Source organism: Pomacea canaliculata, linkage group LG4, assembly GCF_003073045.1.
Source record: "Pomacea canaliculata isolate SZHN2017 linkage group LG4, ASM307304v1, whole genome shotgun sequence".
NCBI classification, from domain to species: Eukaryota; Metazoa; Mollusca; class Gastropoda; order Architaenioglossa; family Ampullariidae; genus Pomacea; species Pomacea canaliculata.
Window position 1 is genome coordinate 22,603,671 of NC_037593.1, and position 18,811 is coordinate 22,622,481.

Below are 18,811 nucleotides of genomic sequence, written 5' to 3' on the forward strand. Positions count from 1 at the left end.
AAAGATCCTTCTGGTATTGCAGGTGATTTTCTATCATAATGCAATTGCTGAAGATTTGTTAAACTGTGCTTCTGTCCAGTCTTTAACGTCTGGGTTTTTTCAATTTTACTGAAAATTAATTTTTTTATTTTTGACCAACTGTCATTTTTTGCAAATTTCATCATGGACTTGCACTATGAAAATCAAAAGTACCATTTAATGGAAATGGGAGAGAAATATCAATAACTTTGTTTATTCCTTTTGCTCATAATTTTAAGCCTCACAACCCAGCTCTTGGTTGCTGGTACCACATAAAATCCCACAAACCAGTCCTCACAACCCAGCATGTGCACTTCATGACCATGTTCTAAGCCAGTTTCCTTAGACTGTTTCTAAGGGATACCAAGATCGGACTGGTTATTTCCTTTTTGTCCACTGATCTATGCTGTTTTTGTTTACGTGTACAATTATTTCCCCTGAATCCACAAAAGCAAAGTAACTGCAGTAATACTGTACTATGAAACAAAACAGGTGACACTTCATTGGTTAATATCCACAAAAAAGAACTATAAAGGCTGGTGCTGTAAATTTAAGTTTATTGATATTGGGAAAAAGTTCCTAAAATGCTCTGCAGATCTAAAATGCTTGCTTTGGTTTTTTTTGTTATAAACTGGGTGATCTTTGTATTTTTTTCCAACTGTGCCTTTGCGTAATACATGTATGACCTACACTGCTTACACTACTTTCAACATGAATCTTATTGTTTGGTGCAGCTGGCAGCCACACAAAATGAAACCATGGGGGTCAAGATTTTCTTCCTTCTCTCTCCTGGGACTGGTGTGGTTATAGTCTACAGCTGGAAAGATCCTTTACTACTGACACTCCCTTTAGTTTTTCCTTCTCAGTTGACCCATACTGCATCTTGAAAATCTGCACTATATAACAAGTACAGAATCAACTAAAGTATAATCTTTCAAACTAAATGCAAACTGGCCAGGGAGATATTCAGAGGAATTGTATGTAGATATTTTTTATTTTTTGTAGCCTGTGCTGATGTTTTCGGTCATGTTCTAATGTTACCAACAATTTTCTGAAAGGGATTAATAAAGATGTATTATCATGAGGATGTAGTTTGTAGTGATTGGATTAATCAGCGTTTGAACACAAATGACCATAGCCTTTGAGCTGTATTCAGAAAATATTTAGAAATGGAGTTCTCACATCAAATGTACATGTTAACAATGATTTATACTCAACGGAAAAGGAAATTTCATGGCTTTATTCAAGCAAAATGTCTTTGGAAGCCACTTTACTTCCAGCTTTTAGGGCACAAAACAAAAAAAAAAAAAAAATCCATAATTTACCTTATTTCCTTTTTTTAAAAAAAATGCAGACTATCAATAGCATACAACTGTGGTGTGTGTTAATCATAGACAAGAAAAGTCTCTGATATATATACACCCTTTCAGTCATGCCACCAATTATACATCAAAGACTTTTTTAAAAAAAACACTTAGCATTTCAATCAACTCATTTAATGAAGACACTTTCACATGGACACAAGAGAACTTTTTTTAAAAAAACGGCTACAACCACAAAATTGGGCAAGGGGAGGGGGGGAGGAGGACAAAAACATCAAAGCTCAAAAAATGGGAAGGTTAAGCTGTTAAGCTGACAATTCAGAAAGTTTCTTCTTTATTCCGCAGCTTTATTGGTAGTTCTAGATCTAAACAAAATGTTTCCTAAAGATCAGAAAGAAGCACAGCTTGGTCTTGTTGCAGATTCACATGCATAAAATCAATATGTGGCCATCTGTTTTCTTCATCAGTCTGGGATAAGAGGAAATGAAGACAGCTTATGTTACAGAATAGACTCAATCATCAAGCTCCCCTGCATGATAGGCATCACTATAGGACTTGCCCCGTTGTTCCTGCGATACCAGTTTGATCATGTCGTCAATACGAAGGATGGTGATGGCTGCCTCAGTTGCAAACTTGATGGATTTTGTTTTGGACACAGTGGGCTCCAAAACACCTGCCTTTTTATTGTCTCTAACAACTCCAGCTATCAAGTCAAGTCCAACCCTGTAACAATTATAAGCACATATGATTGCCATGTTGCAAACAACTGCCAGGTCAATGAGAATAGTAATGCATTTAATATATGAACAAACCATGCAACAACTGCACCCAAAGAGATAATATGACTGGCACTTATACTGCACAAAATATTTTTAAAAATCAAGCAAAAACAAAATGCAGACATAAGGGTCTTCATGGAATGCTTTTCACCTTATGAAAAGAGATTTTTATTAAGTTCTCATATTTTGAAACGGTAACAAGAGTATGGTTCCAATGATATTTAAATGTTGGCCTTTTTTCTTCATTAAAGTCGCCACAGTCCTATTATTGTTTGTCATAGTTTAATCCTTGTTGCTCCTCAGGAAGCATTAGGGCTGCAACACCACCTCACCAGCAGACCTGGTTTTGGGCAGCCCATCTCAGTTGGGTTCTGACGTCCTTGGGTTCTCAGTGGTTCTGACGAAGGATGGTGATGGCTGCCTCAGTTTGGTGACATATGATGACTGCTTTTGTCATCTAACAGTTGCTTTATTAACATCATTTGGTCACAATTGAATAAATTTAACTTTTGTAGTTTCGTGCTTGCTTTTCCAGTTGTGTTTCTCATTTTAGTTGTAAACTTCCTGCCTCACCCAAAAATGCAGGCACAATGAACACTCTTTATCAGGATTCCTACTATGCCAGTTGGGAACTTTTATTTACCCACATCTTCTGTCTAAAGTTAGCCACATGCAACAAAACCTATGTGCACATTTAGCCAAAATGAATTTTGAGTGGAAAAAATGTACTGGCTGACAACAGCTGCAATGTGTATTTTATGTAAATATAACTGAAACTTCCATTTACGATGGGTCTGATAACTATGTCCTGTTATCCAACAAAAGGCTTGTCCAAAAGAGCAGCCCTAACTGTAAGACATCAGAGTTATTGTGTCCCCTTGTATATACACACAGGCTAACCAGGCCCATATGCAAGTTGAAGGGGAACTATTCATAACAGACAACTATCGTGCCACATTACCACTAAGAAAGCTGCAGCTGCTACCTCACAGAATACTATATTTCAGGGCAAATTAAGAGCAAGCATACAGCCTGTGATTTAGAAGGTAATTAGTAGGGTAAGAGACAAGGTACCAGCAAGATACACAAAGATTCAATAACAAGTAGGTCACTTACCAGCGGAGCTCACTATGTTCAGGTTTGGTCTGGGAGGTATGATGGTAAGCACGAAGCTTTGCCACCAGGTCAGTGGAATCCTGAGCAGCATTGACTGCAAGTTGTTTGGGTATCACCAACAAGGACCTAGCGAATTCTGCTATAGCCAACTGCTCCCGACTGGCCTGGAAAGCACATAAGATTAGCAATTATCATTTGGAACTTAAAAACATTTGTTTCGTATGATAAAGTGCTGAAGCATACAAGACTCCAAGATGTCCCTTCTCTACTGCCTTATTCTGGATTTATAGTTCTCAATAAACATTCACATCTACCTATTTAACGCTACCTTCCACAATACTTGACTTCACTGAGAACTAGCCTTTCTGTAGGCTCATACAAAGCAGAAATAAATAAAACGGAAACAGAAACAAAGCAGAACAAAAAAAAAAAAAGATAAAAGAATAACAGGATAAGAATAGGATAAGAGTGATGCACTAAATGATACTGACCAGAGAAGTGGCGAAGTTCTCAAGGTAGATGGATAGGGCAGCCTCAACAGCACCACCACCCACCACAACAGTCTTAGACTCCAGAACACGGCGCACTACACATAGGGCATCATGCATTGAGCGTTCCATCTCATCACACATATAGTCATTGGCTCCTCGCAGAATGATTGAAGCTGATGTCCGAGCTTTGGGCCTGCAGTGATAATAGTTTGTGGTATGTCACATAACAAAGGCCTCTGCATAAATTTCCAAGTTCTATCAGGAGATAGACATTTTTAAGTGTGGATTTGGTAATAACCAACCTATTCGTTATAACAATTATAGCAGACTTTCCACAAGTTTTACTCCATGCAGAGCAAAAGAAATAATGTTGACTGGCAGAAATATGAATAAACACAAAGAAAGCACCTGTTTGAATACACAGCTACAAATTAAAGCAAATGAAAATAACCTCTATTACAAACCAACATGATCTATACGAACATACCCCTTGACAAGAATGAGCTCATCATCACAAATTCTCTCCTGGATCACCTCTTCTGCATGTCCAAGCATGGACACTTCAAAAGACTCTTCTCCTTCTAGATTGGCAAGGGTCATGAGGAAGGTGGCTGGAACGTCCAACAAAATAATGCAAGTATAGACATGCATTACATTACATCTTGCTTGCTCATATTTTTAAAGCCATTCAAATCCAACCAAACCTTTGAGTAGGCTGAAAGTGAGCTTTACAGTGAAATCTCTAGTTGGCGGTGCTGAATATACCATCTCGTTTAGTACAGCATAACATTTACCTCCTGTAGCCTTGGCAATGCGCTTCAAGTCAGCCTTCTTGCATCGTCGCACAGCCAAAGCACCTGCCTCGACAAAGTACTTTAGACAGAGGTCATCAATACCACCTGTTGTCAGGATGACATTTGCACCTGTACTCAGTATTTTTTGGATTCTCTCTTTAGTGATGTCTGATTCTCTGAACACAAAAAAAATACACAAGAATCGGCATGTTATCTTTTATAAAACATTGTATCATGTTTTATAAATTGTTCTAGGGCTCAGGGACTATTTACTGAGAAGGCAGTAAACTTTAAGTGGTTTTCTATGTCTAGGGCAAACCTTCCGTTGCTTTTACTTTTCCTGATAAACCGCAGAGCATCTTATTTTTATATGTGCACACATGACTCTCACAAACATACAAGATGTTTTGTTGGACCACTGTGATACAAATCCATTTCTAATTTTTAAAAATACTACAAAACACTGCAAACCAACAGATTTTTATACCTTCAAGCATGCAGACTGTCCTGTCAAATCTGTTCTCCTCTAACATCTGAATAGATTTGGGAATATGGCAAAGGTAACAGAAACACAGGGGTTACTCTTAGCTTTTCTTTTGCTCTAGTGGTGACAATGTCAAGGGGTCTAGACTCTAGAGCACACGAATAATGATTGACAGCATGCTGCAAATACACTACTGCATCACATATTAGATCATCACCTGATGCCCCCAACCCCACCAACCCAAAAGAATCAAAACCAACCTCTGGCGCACACCATCCAGCTTGGTGGGGTCCTCTATCAGTACCTGCACACCCAAATGCATTTTGGTTTTTTGCAGGCTAAAGTCTAGACAAGCAATCTTGGCATCCACAATTCGCCTTGGCATTCCTGGAAAAAAAGAAAAATAAAATGTAGAGTTTTCACTTTTAAATGATCTGCACTTTTTCACATAGATTTAAAAACTGTTCAATTCACACAATTTGAGAAAATTGTGTCATTCTTTTTTACATTTAGGTTTTAAACAACTGCAAAATGCTAAGAACCACCACGAGAGAAAATAAACCCTTTGGCTGCCAGACACTAATGGGGAACGTGTGCATGCCTGCCAAGGAATTTGGATATTTCAGTCATTTTTTTTTAATCTGGAGCTCTGAAGATGCAAGCAAAGCATATAAAACCCATTAAATTCGTAGACAGAAGTGATTTTTTTTAAATAAGTGAGAACAATAAATACCAAGAAATAAGATTCTTTGGATTCTTACTTTATTTATTTTTTTTATAGAAAAAATAACTAAATGCGCAAACACTATCACACACAATCAAGTGTAATTCTTCTTGGCTTCAAAACTGTGTTACTTTTGTGGATTTCCTTCAGAAAGTTAAAAATACAGCCTAGATAAAGTTCAGGGTTTACTGTTTGTTGAAAACCTCAACTCATTTCTCACAAAAATGTTGTCTTCACTAACACGTGTTATCTGCCATGAGAAACCTAAGGTACGTTCGTCTCAATGGTTCATATACTTCATTCACACAAGTCACAAGCACTGTCATTTCAAAAACTCAAGATTTATACACAAAAGCTTGTTCTCCACATTCTGCTGCTCTGAACGCCCTTGCCGGGCCTGTGTATTGTATCATGCTTGAAATATTTTATTTCCAGGAAACAAGCATGCTGTGAGAAATTCCACAGCAGGGTACCACACACAGCCGCTGCGTGGAATGCCATTCAGAGCAGCAGAACATAGAAACCCAACCCTGACCCTTAATACTGCATTGAGTGGAAGTTTTCATTCCCCCTTTCTTGGTTTCAGGCAAATTTGAGGAAAAGTGTTTCTGAGTAAACTGAGCAATGTCTTCTGCCACACTACCTTATGCCACCTGCTGCTCAACCCTCTTAGCTCCTGTCCTATTTCTCGATACCTCCAGCAATGAACAAACTCACCACTCTGTCTGTCCGTCTCACTGCTGTCATCAGAACTTTCTTCACTTCTTTTTTTATCCGATCAAAATCGAGATCACTGTCCTTGTCGCCAAAATGATGAGAATCAGAATCTTCACCTCTTGTAACACATTGTCGTCACTTTAACTGCCATTCCATTCCTTATCCAGGGAATCCCCTGACTGTAGATCATCTGAATAACTGTTTGTGATCTCTGCTATGGCCTCTTATAGTGTGTTCTTTGACCACCAAATAGTCCGAGCACTCATACCATTCACCAAGACTGTGTGGCTGAAACCCTAGAGGGGGATCACTCTATTTTCACCCAAATAAAACGCCAATCAAACCAAGCATAGCATCAGAGCCAGTGCTTGAAATAGGGAAAATCTCACAGCTGCCACTCCGGCTTCTCTTTTAAAAACAGAACATGCCACCGACCAAATATTCTGTCAGTGGGCACGCTAATGGATGTTTTTGACAAAATTCATCAAAATTTTATAACGTCTGTGACAAAGAGCTGATACTCATAAGTGTTGATTGCAAGATACACCAGTTACAAAATCTAGCTAATCTATAATGTTCCTTACAATGTACTTAATAAACATGTGATTTATATAGCACAGTTCTCCACATGAAGGAGCATGACCTTAGTGCATACTTAAAAAGTAATTAAGGTGCAAAAGGGGATATGGGTCAGTAGGGTTTTGACTTTAGTTAATTTTTTTACATTAAAATCCAATCCTTAAGAAACAGCTTTATAATAATAATTTATAACTAAATAAGTAGAGAGTGTTTTCCTGCATGGGGATGAACTCACAAATGAATTTAATGCACAAAAGACTATAAACGAGCTGACAGTTAACCACATACGAAAGAAACATAGGCAACAGCAAATGGATGATACCATGGCATTCATGGACAAACAGCAAGAGTTCATTGGATTTCTTAATCAGGTTGTTTGACTAAACTTTAAAGCTTCAACCAAACAAATAGATCAACTCATGCAAAACCTAATACTAAAACTACTCAATTATATCTGAAACATATCTTACCTTGTGCAGCAATTGTACAGTTTAGAGCATAACCATGTACCAACATTGATTCACGTGTGCTACGACCATGCGCCTTTAAAACGTTAACAGCTTTGATGGGATAGCGATATCCTCCTTTACCATCCGATGTTTTCACTGCCATGGCAGCATCCACCACCATATTTGCAAAAAAGTCTGAATCCCTAAAGCAGTTAAGGTTTTATAATCACTGGGTGAATATCTAGAAAATAACAGAAAATAAAAGCAGAGGGGTAAAGGAGTGTATTTAAAAAAAAAAAAAAGAGACTAAACTCTTAATAGTTCACTTTAATAGGCACCACCATCCTTTGCTTGATAGATGAGCAAAGAAAGAACTGTAAATGTATATGGGGGTTTGTGATACACGTTTATTCAAAAAAAAAAAATGGATGTAAATTGTGATCATCCATGACCAGCCTACAGTAACTACTGGTCATAATTGTTATTTCCTAAGATACAGGATTTTTTCATTCACTTTTGTCTTTGCCTCTATGCTCATCTGATCCAGTAAGCAACGTTTAAAGAGTTGCTTCTTTTGCAGTAAATTAATTATATAGTTTGAAAAACATCAGCAATATTATCTTGATAATATCTTCAAAGGATACGGTCCTATTATTTTGCTTGACATGCTTGTCTTAGCTACATTGACAATGCAGTCTCGCCCCAGATCTTCCACAGGAATTGTAAGATGGTCTTGAACATATTTGACCGCCTCTCTAAAATGACCACAACAGGTACTGGTTAAGTTAATATTTAAAAAAAAAGGTGATAAAATATTTTACTTGATAATAGAAAAATTAATCCCACCTCTCTCCTCTCCTAAAAGGCTTCTTAAACATGAGTACACTATATTTTCACTGCATACAATTCCTCTTCAAACTATAAAAAAAGAATTAACATACATTATACTCAGAACAGATTAAACCAACATTAAGTCAATTCTCTATTATACATCAGATTCAGAACATTCAAGAGCTCATTGATATGCATTATTCCAGAATTTCAAAACCTAGGGCCCAAAGGCGCCTTTAGTTAAAGGCCTTGGTCCTTACGAGTAAAGAGGCACCCATCGTTACAACATTGTCAATTTCACTCTTCTTTATATATCTATACACATTTGATGTATAACAAAACACATCAATAATTTAAATGAAATTAAGATATAGGTGAAATTAATCAGATACCCTTGAAATCTCAAAAAAGTTCTAGGGGTAAAAATGCTTTGATTTGCCAGTCCTTTCTTTCCCAACTGCTGTGCACATTTGGAAGTGTTTGGGTGTAATTTTTATTTTGGGTGTATTTTTAGTGCACACCTAAATGTATGAGATGACTGGATTGGTTTTTGCTTTTTATTTTGGGGGGTAAAAGCCATGAGCTCGTAAGAGAAAAGTAAATGCAGGTAACTATTCATCATTATTATGAATAATCTGATAATACAGTTTACTAAGCACGTGTATTTAAAATTATTGTTCTTCCTCAGTCTAGTTTCAGCTAGTTAAGAGCTAATGTATTTCAGGTACAGTGTATGCCAACTTGCTTTTTTTTAAAAAATTGAAAATTGAAGGGGTCCTCCGAACTTTTCATGCTTACTGTACGCAATTTTTTGCGTAAGCAGAAGCCCTGCCCTTGCTCCCTTCTCTATTTAGTAGTATTTGTCCTCTACAAATAATTGTTTGCCCACAATACTGGACACTTACTTGCATGCCAATCTATAGCCACTTATAATGGAAGTAGGGTGAATCTTGCACTTGACAAGATCATCTGCATTTTTCAGCAATTCAGCTGCCATAATCACCTGCAAGTATGCACATAAAATATATAAATCAGACAGTATATGATATTTAATGCTTGAAACAATTTGTAACGTGTTTCAGTTTAACAAAAATTGCTTAATGGTGAAAATACATGTGCCTGCTATTAAGCTTTTAATGGTGTATTATTCATCAAGTATAGTATCATCTGGCACTATTTCTTAAATTAACACACAAAAACACTTTTAAATTGCCATGAGCCTATTTGTTATGTTTTAAAATGTAACAGCTGTTTACATACTACCCATTAGTCCTTGTCCTCATTATTTAAGAAGGGTGCACCTACTACACTGGTTGTTCCATCTCCAACTTCCTGGTCTTGCAGATCTGCCAACTCAACCAACACTTTAGCTGCTGGGTGTTCAACCTCTAACAGCTTTAGGATAGTAGCACCATCATTAGTGATCGTAACATCCTGCAATTTACAGACAAATAATTGACTACTGCATTACAACTTTCTTCTTGAATGCTGCTATTATCTCTCGCTGTGAGAAAGATTCTGAATCCATTATAAATGCCACAAACAAACAAACAAACAAAATCACAGGATAAGGTAAGCTATCAACTCTTAAAGACTGGTTGCACAGTCTGTTTTTAAAAAAGTGTATATTCTTAGAAAAATTTGTTAAAATAATACCACTCCTGGTATAAAATGCCTAAGTGCCAAACACTATTTTGATAATTCTGTATCTTTGTTTTTGTGACCATGGGCATCACACTGGAATTTGTATTTCCTTGATCAACTAGGGAGTTATTTATAGTTAATTTCTGTTCCCCCACAGTTTATGCTTTAGATCTGTTGTATTCAGCCACAAGGCAGATCTCCAGCACTTGTTCTTGGAAGACGGTAGTCTGCTGTCACTGATGTAGCTCCCAAACATCATCTTTCTCAGTTATGTCTATGCCATGATGTTTGCTCCAATCTTATTGGTGTCTAGGTACAAGGAGATGAATAAAGTGTTCTTTGTTTCATGGGTGAGTAATTAAAAAACCACACAATATAATCACATTAGGGCATTTAGTATAAGGGAGTTTTTCCAATCAGATTTTCAAGCCTTGAATGGATCAACATGTTTGTGGCCAGGTGTCCAGGCCATACCAACAAAACTAAATAAAATGCGACATTCCAAAGTGACCCTTCCTTTAATGCACTAGTCAAATTTTATGGAAGATCTTAAAAACCCAAGAACTGTGATGAAAAATGTTTATTAAAGTCAGCCAAAAACAACAGAAGTTAAAGAATTTAATCCTGAACATTTTGTGCACAGTACAAACTGGCATTCTGACAATATGACAATTCAAAGTTATTTGTCACAGATTATATTTTGTAATTAACTTCTGAGATAGACAAGACAGGCTGTTGAATTTTTTCAAGACTATACATATAAAATTGGTGTCAAATTTTGCAAAATTCATCAGAAGAGCAAGACAGAAAATTTTTGTAAAATGCATAACTTATTTCTCGAAAACATAATTTTTTAATACCAAAATGCAATGAGGAAAACATGGCCCTTCAGTTAAAATAATGCAATACAGTTTTTAAGAAGTCTTGAACTATTTGGGTCACCTACAATTAGAGATGATCAATCTAAGGAAGAAAATCACCTTTATTCACCCACTTCAACACCCAGTCACCAAGAAAAATGGGAAAAGTGAAAAACAATAACTTGCACCGAGCTCTACTTCATCAGTAGAAAAAAATAAATTAGCACCTACTACATCTTTGAGACTGTGAATTGCAACAACTCACAAATATGGACAAAAATAATTTCTTTAAATAGAAAAGAACATCAGGATTAGAGATGCATTAATACTACCCATTAATATACTATATGTTTATTCTAGTTGGCTCAGTCTTAACAGGCTCTGTGACTTTAGTCAGAATTATGTAGTAAATCACCAGTGTCTAGCCAGCTAAGAGATTACCTCTGCCATGACTTCTGAGAACCAAAAGACATAATACATGAATAAGATACTCTACCACTGACATATAACTAATCACTTCAAACTTTAAAAATTATTTGCCTCACAATGGCCATCTAAATTAAAAAAAACAAAAAGCAACTTACCCCAATATCATCCACTAGCATTTTGTCTAAGCCAACAGGCCCAAGACTGCTTTTCACAATATTAGCAATGGAGCATGCTGCCAAAACTGAAAGAAATAAATTATATAGATATAAACAATGGTTCCTATGTTTCGATACTGCTATAATAAAATCAAAAACAGAAAAGTTCAACTGAAGATTGCTTACCTGTGCCTTACTAACATTATACTAAGGCTTTATCCCATCAACATGTGATATCTTCTAACTGATCCTACAATCCTTGGTACATTTAATTTCTCTACTCAGTGTGCAAAAAGTATGGGATATTCTTTAATTTGCATACAATGTGACTTGTTACATTATATGTTGTGTTTGTTAAAGAAATCACATAAAATAAGTACATTTTGAAAGAGACTGCTTTTATGGGTTATCTGTCATTTCAACCCAAACCATATTGGTCCAGTCATAGCTACTATACCAGTGGTTCTTAACCGGGGTTCTATCGAACCCTAGGGGTTCAGTGAGTCGGTCTCAGGGGTTCAGCGGAGCCTCCGCAACGTAGGTCAAGACACACCCGCAATTCGTGATGACACTAAAGAAGGGTTCGGTGAATGTGCATATGAAGCTTGTGGTTTGGTACCTCAAACAAGGTTAAGAACCACTGTACTATACCATCCCAACACCAAAAGTCAAATCAATCCAGGCCAAAAAAATGTTGATCTCCAATGACAGGAGTAGACATCAACATCAAATATTATCAAAAGAGCCCTGCGATGTTCAAACAAATTTAGCCACCATCTTATCAATCAAAAATGGCTGCGATTTTCTTTTAAAAAGCCTTCGTAAGTCATTATTTTTTAGTATGGATGTTCGTATTAAATGTATGTATTCTGCTCAAATCTCACAATGTCACATAATGTAACTTTCTTTTAAATATTTTTTTTAAAAGCCTATGTAATCACTTTTCTTTAGATTGGAGGTATTTATTACATATACAGACATTTGGTTAATATGAAACAGGTCCTCATTTAGCCTGAACCTGGTCGATTTGAGAGTTTGGGATGGTGTTGTCTACTTTGGTCATAGTGAGATTAATTCAACTCAGGTGGGCAACAATTAGTGCCCATCATCAATGCTGCAAGGGATGGTTTCCTGGGTTCAGAGCTCATCTCGGACATGCTGTTCTTTTTCTACCTGCGGCATCTGTTTACAGAGCTGGCAGCCTTGCCGTGATATAGCCTTACTTGCTGGCTTAGAGTAAAAAACCAATTTCACCCCTTCACCACAACTCAAGTGAGAGGTAATTATAGGTGGGGTAATATGGTTTTTGGTCAAAATGACTGGCACCTATTCATTATTGTCTCTTTACCAGTGCCCATCAGTTGATTGGGCTTCATTAACGGTCTTTAGCAGAAGTCATGTCTATAAATATAAAATTATTGTGACCAACTGTGTGCTTTATTGCAACTTTTTGTGGAAATCATGTTAAAACAATTTGTCAACAAGGATGGTGGAGAAGATGATGACATCAAAAGCCGCATCAACAAGGCCAGGCATGCTTTCAACAACCTACGCCCCATCTGGAACTCCCGAGCATTATCCTTCAGCAGTAAGACCCACATCTTCAACACCAATGTGAAGGCAGTCCTACTGTATGGTTCTGAAACCTGCAGAGTGACAAATATCAACAACAAGCTCTAGACTACTCCATATTCTGAGAATAAAATGGCCTGAAAAGATCTCCAACAGCAGCCTGTGGAAAAGAACCAAACAGAATGCCACTAGCCAAGACATCAAAAAGTACAAATGGGGCTGGAGAGGTCACACTCTGCACAAACACCCGGTCCACTGGTGGCACAAACCAGCTGACACCACTACCAGGCAGACACTTAACTAGAACCCTCTGGGGAAGAGGAGAGTTGGGAGTCTGAAGCAGACTTTGAAAAGAACAGAGAGCAAGGCAAAAGATGTTGGAACCACATGGGCCTAACTGAGGGGAGATGCCCAAAACCAGGTCCACTGGCGAGATATCAGATATTTAAAGTCAGATGTCAGTGTTTGTAAAGAATGAAAGATATTAGAACAGAACCTGTTTTACATGTACACTCGCTGATGATGTGTTTAGATCAAGTGTATGTGTTGTGGCATACGCTATGTTGGGTAAGTAGAAGAGCAATATTCTTAGCATGTAAGTTATTAATATTTGTGAATTAGTACTCCGTTCTTGTTTCCCCATGTGCATTTTGTCAAACTACTGTTTTGTATGCTACATATGTGTACAAATAATTTTTAACTACGTGTTCCAAGCCTGCTGTATACCGAGTGTAAATTAACTATCAGAAGTTGCGAACTATAAGCCGTGACTTTTTTACCTAGCTTTAAACCCTGCGGCTTGTTTGTGGATTTTTCTGATTTCGATTAGTTTTTCGGTGAGCTCCATGTTAGAGCGTTACCTAGTAACCTTATGACTGTTGAATTCACATTTTAAAATCAAATCCGCATTCAGATCAGTTGCTGAAGCACACACCCTCATCATGCCAACGACGCAGCTCTCAAGTTGTATATATTTGCGGCTTATAAACCAGTGCAGATTATTTGTAGTAGAGTTTTTTTTAATTTACAGGGTACGGCTTATATACAGGTACGCTCAATAGACAGAAATTTACGGTAGTCTTTAATGATACAACAGGGTTCCCAGGGATCAGGGATGGTGCCAAAAAAGGACCTTAAAAGGACCTTAAAAGGACCTTTCATGCATTCGAAAGGACCTAAGTGACAGTCATCAATGCTTAAGTTTTTCTCTTGTGTGGTCGGAAAGATGTATTATTTATGAATCTGTGGTCTTCTCTATGTTCTCAAATACATGTATTTCTAGTAATAAATAATCAAAGAGTTAATTTTGATGCCTGTCTGCCATATTTAGATTAGATAACTTAAAAAGTGTCCTTAGCGCGCTGATAACATACACCGTTAATGTTCCAAGTTTTCTAGAAATCTAAGTAATAATAATTGCAAAACCTGAAAGCCATTCTTTGGTGTAATACAAAAGTCAGTTCACGTGTCTCTCTCTCGCACACACACTCTAATGGGAAGAGAGAGATAGAAATAGAGCTATGCACAGTAGTACTAGAAGATCAAAGTTCAAGAAAGAGTAAGTTTCTAAAGAACTTTTGAAAAAAAGAGCGTTTTTTGCGAATACGGAAGGGCAACTAGTGTTGTACAGATGTGTAGACCAAACATTTTCTTGTGACTACAAGGAATGCCAAGGATTGGAGGATCAGATGAGGAATGAAAAGAGTGTGATCCTAATGCTAAACCAAAGATGGAATGAGTCGAAACTGTCAAGCATTACAGCCCATTTATTTTTAACCTTGAGATATTATTTAAGCATTCTTATTACACATACATGTAACACATGCAAACAATACATAAACAGCATGATATACTAATACACATAAGATTAAGATTACAAAATGACAAAGCAATCCATCTACTATAAGCAAAAGTTTCATTGATGAAATTCAATTCTTTGTCACCCCTACAGCTTTACCAATACTAAACAATACAATTTCTTTACACAACCTAATTTCCTCTAAATAGTTCTGGTTTTTTAACATGTTCCATAGCATACATGTACAGAATTGTGCAGGCTTATTTAAACTGAAATAAACATTAATTCTGAATGTCACAATTCAACACCTTTTAATTTCTTCCTGTAATCTATCAATGTCTGACTGAATCTTTGTTATCTCCTTCTTCTTGTCTTTGGCTAACAAACGCATGTTGTTAGATCTTTCAATAAGTGAAAAACTTTTTTGCTCTTCAGCCTGGAAACTATGTCTGTCAGCCAGTTCCAGCAGGTGTCGTTCTTCGGCACTGGTGGTCTTTAGCCTTTTTGTGAGTATTACCAGCTCATCTCCTAATCTCTTTCTGTGGACCTGCTTTTCTTCTGTTTCCTTCTGCTGCTTCTGCTCAGAGAGGTAACGTTCATACCTGCCATAGGCACTAGAAGCGGATATCATCAGTGGTTTGGAGATCTCAACATTTTCCACCCCTCCCACACTGTGAATATGATCAAGAATTACTCTGCGTGCTTTTAGTGCAGTCTGACTAAGATTGTCAGCTACTGTTTCTTTGTTGAATGAAAATCCTCTTTCCACTGTAGCTTGACCATGAGAGAGTAGGAGTAACTGTCTGACAACAGACCACAACACCTGAAACTCTGCTTTTCCAGCAAGGGCATCATAAAACCAACTATCCAGTCTTTGTGTCATAGGGTCAAAAGCCTTACTACCACACTCACCTGCAGAACTGTCAAGAAAATTACGGAACTCTGACAATACCTTGTCACAAGTCACATCATCAAACCTTTTCACACCTTGGCAATACAACAAAACCTTTTTTCATTTTTGTATTGATTTGTCTTTTTCCCCATGGTCTTTGGGTTAAGAAAGTTATGTTTCTCACTAGGGTGTACTTCAGTGGAGATTTATCCTGCAATTTAGAACAACTGCTTTCAAAAAATCTCTGCATTCAGCTCTGAAGGCCATGAGAGTTCCATCGTTTACTGATGACTGTTTCTTAGCTACAGCCAGTAGTCTATCAACCCTGAAGCCAAGTTCGATCATGCTCAGATTGACATGGTTAGAACTGTTGCATATATCAACCTGCACAAGTTGGAGGGCAGTTTCACATTTATTAAGTACATTTTGACTTGATAAATTTGTGCATCAGATTTTTCATAATGTCATGTAAGTCTAAACAAAGGAAAGGAAGAAGAGGCTGATCAGCTTGGTATTTTCTCAAAAAAGGTTCAAGTATACTGGCAATTAAACTAAAGAAAGCCAGACGACATGAAAAGCAAAGGGTAGATAAGACTCCAGCTTTTACAATATCAAAAGATTTGTTCTTTGGCAATGTTATTTTTTCTCCATTGCAGCTTTGACAAATTTTTCCAAGTATGGAAGCATAACAATTGCTTTTTCAGCAACAGAATTGTTTTCAAGCCATCGGTGAGCACAGAACTTGGCTGGAAAAGATGTGGAACCAGTTACTTTTTATATAATCTTCTCTTCTGCTGGCTGTCTCTGAACAAGATATAAGCAGATGTAAGAAATGACTCAAGCTCCCATTGAGAAGCCTCGCACCCACGCCTAAATGCATTGTGCATAACATGGAGTCCACAGCTGCCCACATTTAACAAACCAACATTGTGATTGGTAATCATGTCGTTATTAATTTTCTCAAGAAGGTTTAGGTTTACAGAAGGTCCATCCATAGAAATTTGAAGTAAATTAGCTTGCTTGAAGTTTGATTCGCTAATTACCTTACTGAACTTTTGTTGAAGGTCTATGGCCGCGGAATGACCCAAAAATTCCGAGGTCAGGTAATGAGTCCTTACAGCATTGTCACTCCAGTAACGAACATGGAAATCCAGCTGTTTAGTTTGAGTCTTATGGTTAGAAGATTCATCAAACAAAAGAACATACTCAGGCGACGAATTTACACAGTCCAGAAGCAATTTCGAAAAGTGAGGAGCAAGCCCAAATGAAGTTAGATAACTGGCTTTTGTTTGACCGCACTTAAATTCTGCAGCTACTTGGCTGTCTGGGAACATAAGTCGAAACAGTTCAGCAGACTTTTCAGCAGATCTGAAACTGTAGTGTGATTCCACAATCTTGAGAGTCCACAGGATCTCTGCCTTCAATCGTTCATTGCTCATCACGAAACCTATTCAAAGAAAACATTTAAGTTACCATTATGTCTGTAAACATTATGTTCTGTCTGAATAAAAGACAGGTTTCAAAAAGCAATAATTAATGACATGATAATATAAATAATACTAAACTAAGTTAAAGTATAAAGATGGCAGCATAGTTGAAAATGAAAGTTATTTTCAGCTAACTGATTTAGCTTTAATGTTAAATTGTTTGATTTTAAAAATCCAAAAAATAATGTATTTGCTGGTAAAATAGGATAATAAGCATTACATTATTAATTATACTTCTTTTTAATCTTCCTGATCAGATGCCAAAAATTCAGATCAATTTCTGCAGCAAAGCTGTAGTAAGATTCGTGATTGTATAAAACTCTATTTGTAGTTCGAATCATGAGAAAATGAAAATCTCAACTTTTTAATTTAAATAATTCTTGCTATTTACTGATCTTTAAGCTATTGGCTTCACCGTAAATTAGACGATAGGCTTAATAAAGAGTGGAAAAAAACCGCAAAATGTTATGCACGCTTTAATTTAATGTGTTTTTTCTAAGTACCCACATCGTTAACTAAATGAATCGCTAAAGATAAATAATTGTCAACTTACTGGACACACTTGCAGAGCTGGTCGGTGCCGTCTGATTTTGAGCGGGCTGTGGATTTCTCGATGACGAAAGTAATCAGTTACACAAAAGCGCGCATCTTTCAGAAATACTTTTATTTGCCTTTGGTGTCTTTCGGTAACCATGTGCTGTTTCAGAACACTTTCGCCCATTGATGAAAGATTCAGAGATATTTGCAGGCAGCACATCGTGCCAAATGTTTATTGCTCGAGTCTTTTATTAACCAATCTTTATACTTGTCTTCCTTTAGCCACTTCTCCTGAAAAGAGCACTTCCCCGGCATCTTTCAAATTGTTAAGCAGACAAAGAAATGTGGTCGACACGACGAGAGTGAACTCGCGAAAGGCCGAAACGGACGTTCCCGCCGCGAGCGAGACTGGGTAGTCATGTGATTAAAATAGCAATGCAGCGAAAAATCGTCGGTATTTTGCGCCAAAGTCTACTCCGGAAATAAATTTGTTTGTAATATTTTATCGATAAAAGGACTTAAAAGGGTCACAGAGAAAATGTAAGGACCTGTGTGAGAATTTGAAAGGACCGCATGGCAAATAAAAGGACTTAAAAGGCCTTTTGGCGAAAATTCAATATAAAAGGACTTAAAAGGACCTTGCAAGGACCTGGGAACCCTGTACAATTATTTCTTCATCCCAACTTTGGACTGTGATCAAGAACTCAGATTTTTCTGGCGCATTATCTACCTCAAAATCTTGACTGAAATCACTATGAATCTGATTCTACAGAAGATTTTAACAACGAACATTCCAGAACGCCTGAAGAAGGCCACGTGAAAATCATGCCTTGAGGGGAAGAGTTATCAGTTTACAATTAACTAAAATATTCCTTTCTGATCGCCATACTAAAAATTTCATAAACGAACAGTAACATCAGAAAACTGTTTAAAAATACAAACCATTCTGTGTGCGAACGGACTGGCCTGTAGTTCTATCTCCACCTACAGTAAGCGCAGTGCTGGTGTTCGCCATTTTGTTCTGTTAGTTTCCAAGCCGCAAATCCACACGAAAAATTAATAAGCTTAGAGTAAGGCTGTGTACATATAACTAACAAACAATCACTTTCAAACTCCATTAAAACTATTTTGGC

At 37.1% G+C, this 18,811-nt stretch overlaps 1 protein-coding gene across 1 annotated transcript; it reads right to left on the bottom strand.

The window, feature by feature from the left end:
• Positions 1–1,495: 1,495 nt before the first annotated feature.
• On the bottom strand, positions 1,496–18,741 carry LOC112561934 (T-complex protein 1 subunit alpha-like). Its single transcript, XM_025234802.1, has 12 exons — positions 18,621–18,741; positions 11,393–11,478; positions 9,610–9,738; positions 9,210–9,307; positions 8,118–8,228; positions 7,495–7,676; positions 5,265–5,391; positions 4,521–4,696; positions 4,214–4,337; positions 3,727–3,919; positions 3,236–3,399; positions 1,496–2,063 (listed from the first exon to the last, which is right to left on the bottom strand). Exons 1-12 carry the CDS (start codon positions 18,691–18,693, stop codon positions 1,853–1,855), a joined length of 1,674 nt encoding a protein of 557 aa, XP_025090587.1. The 5' UTR covers positions 18,694–18,741; the 3' UTR covers positions 1,496–1,852.
• Positions 18,742–18,811: the final 70 nt, after the last annotated feature.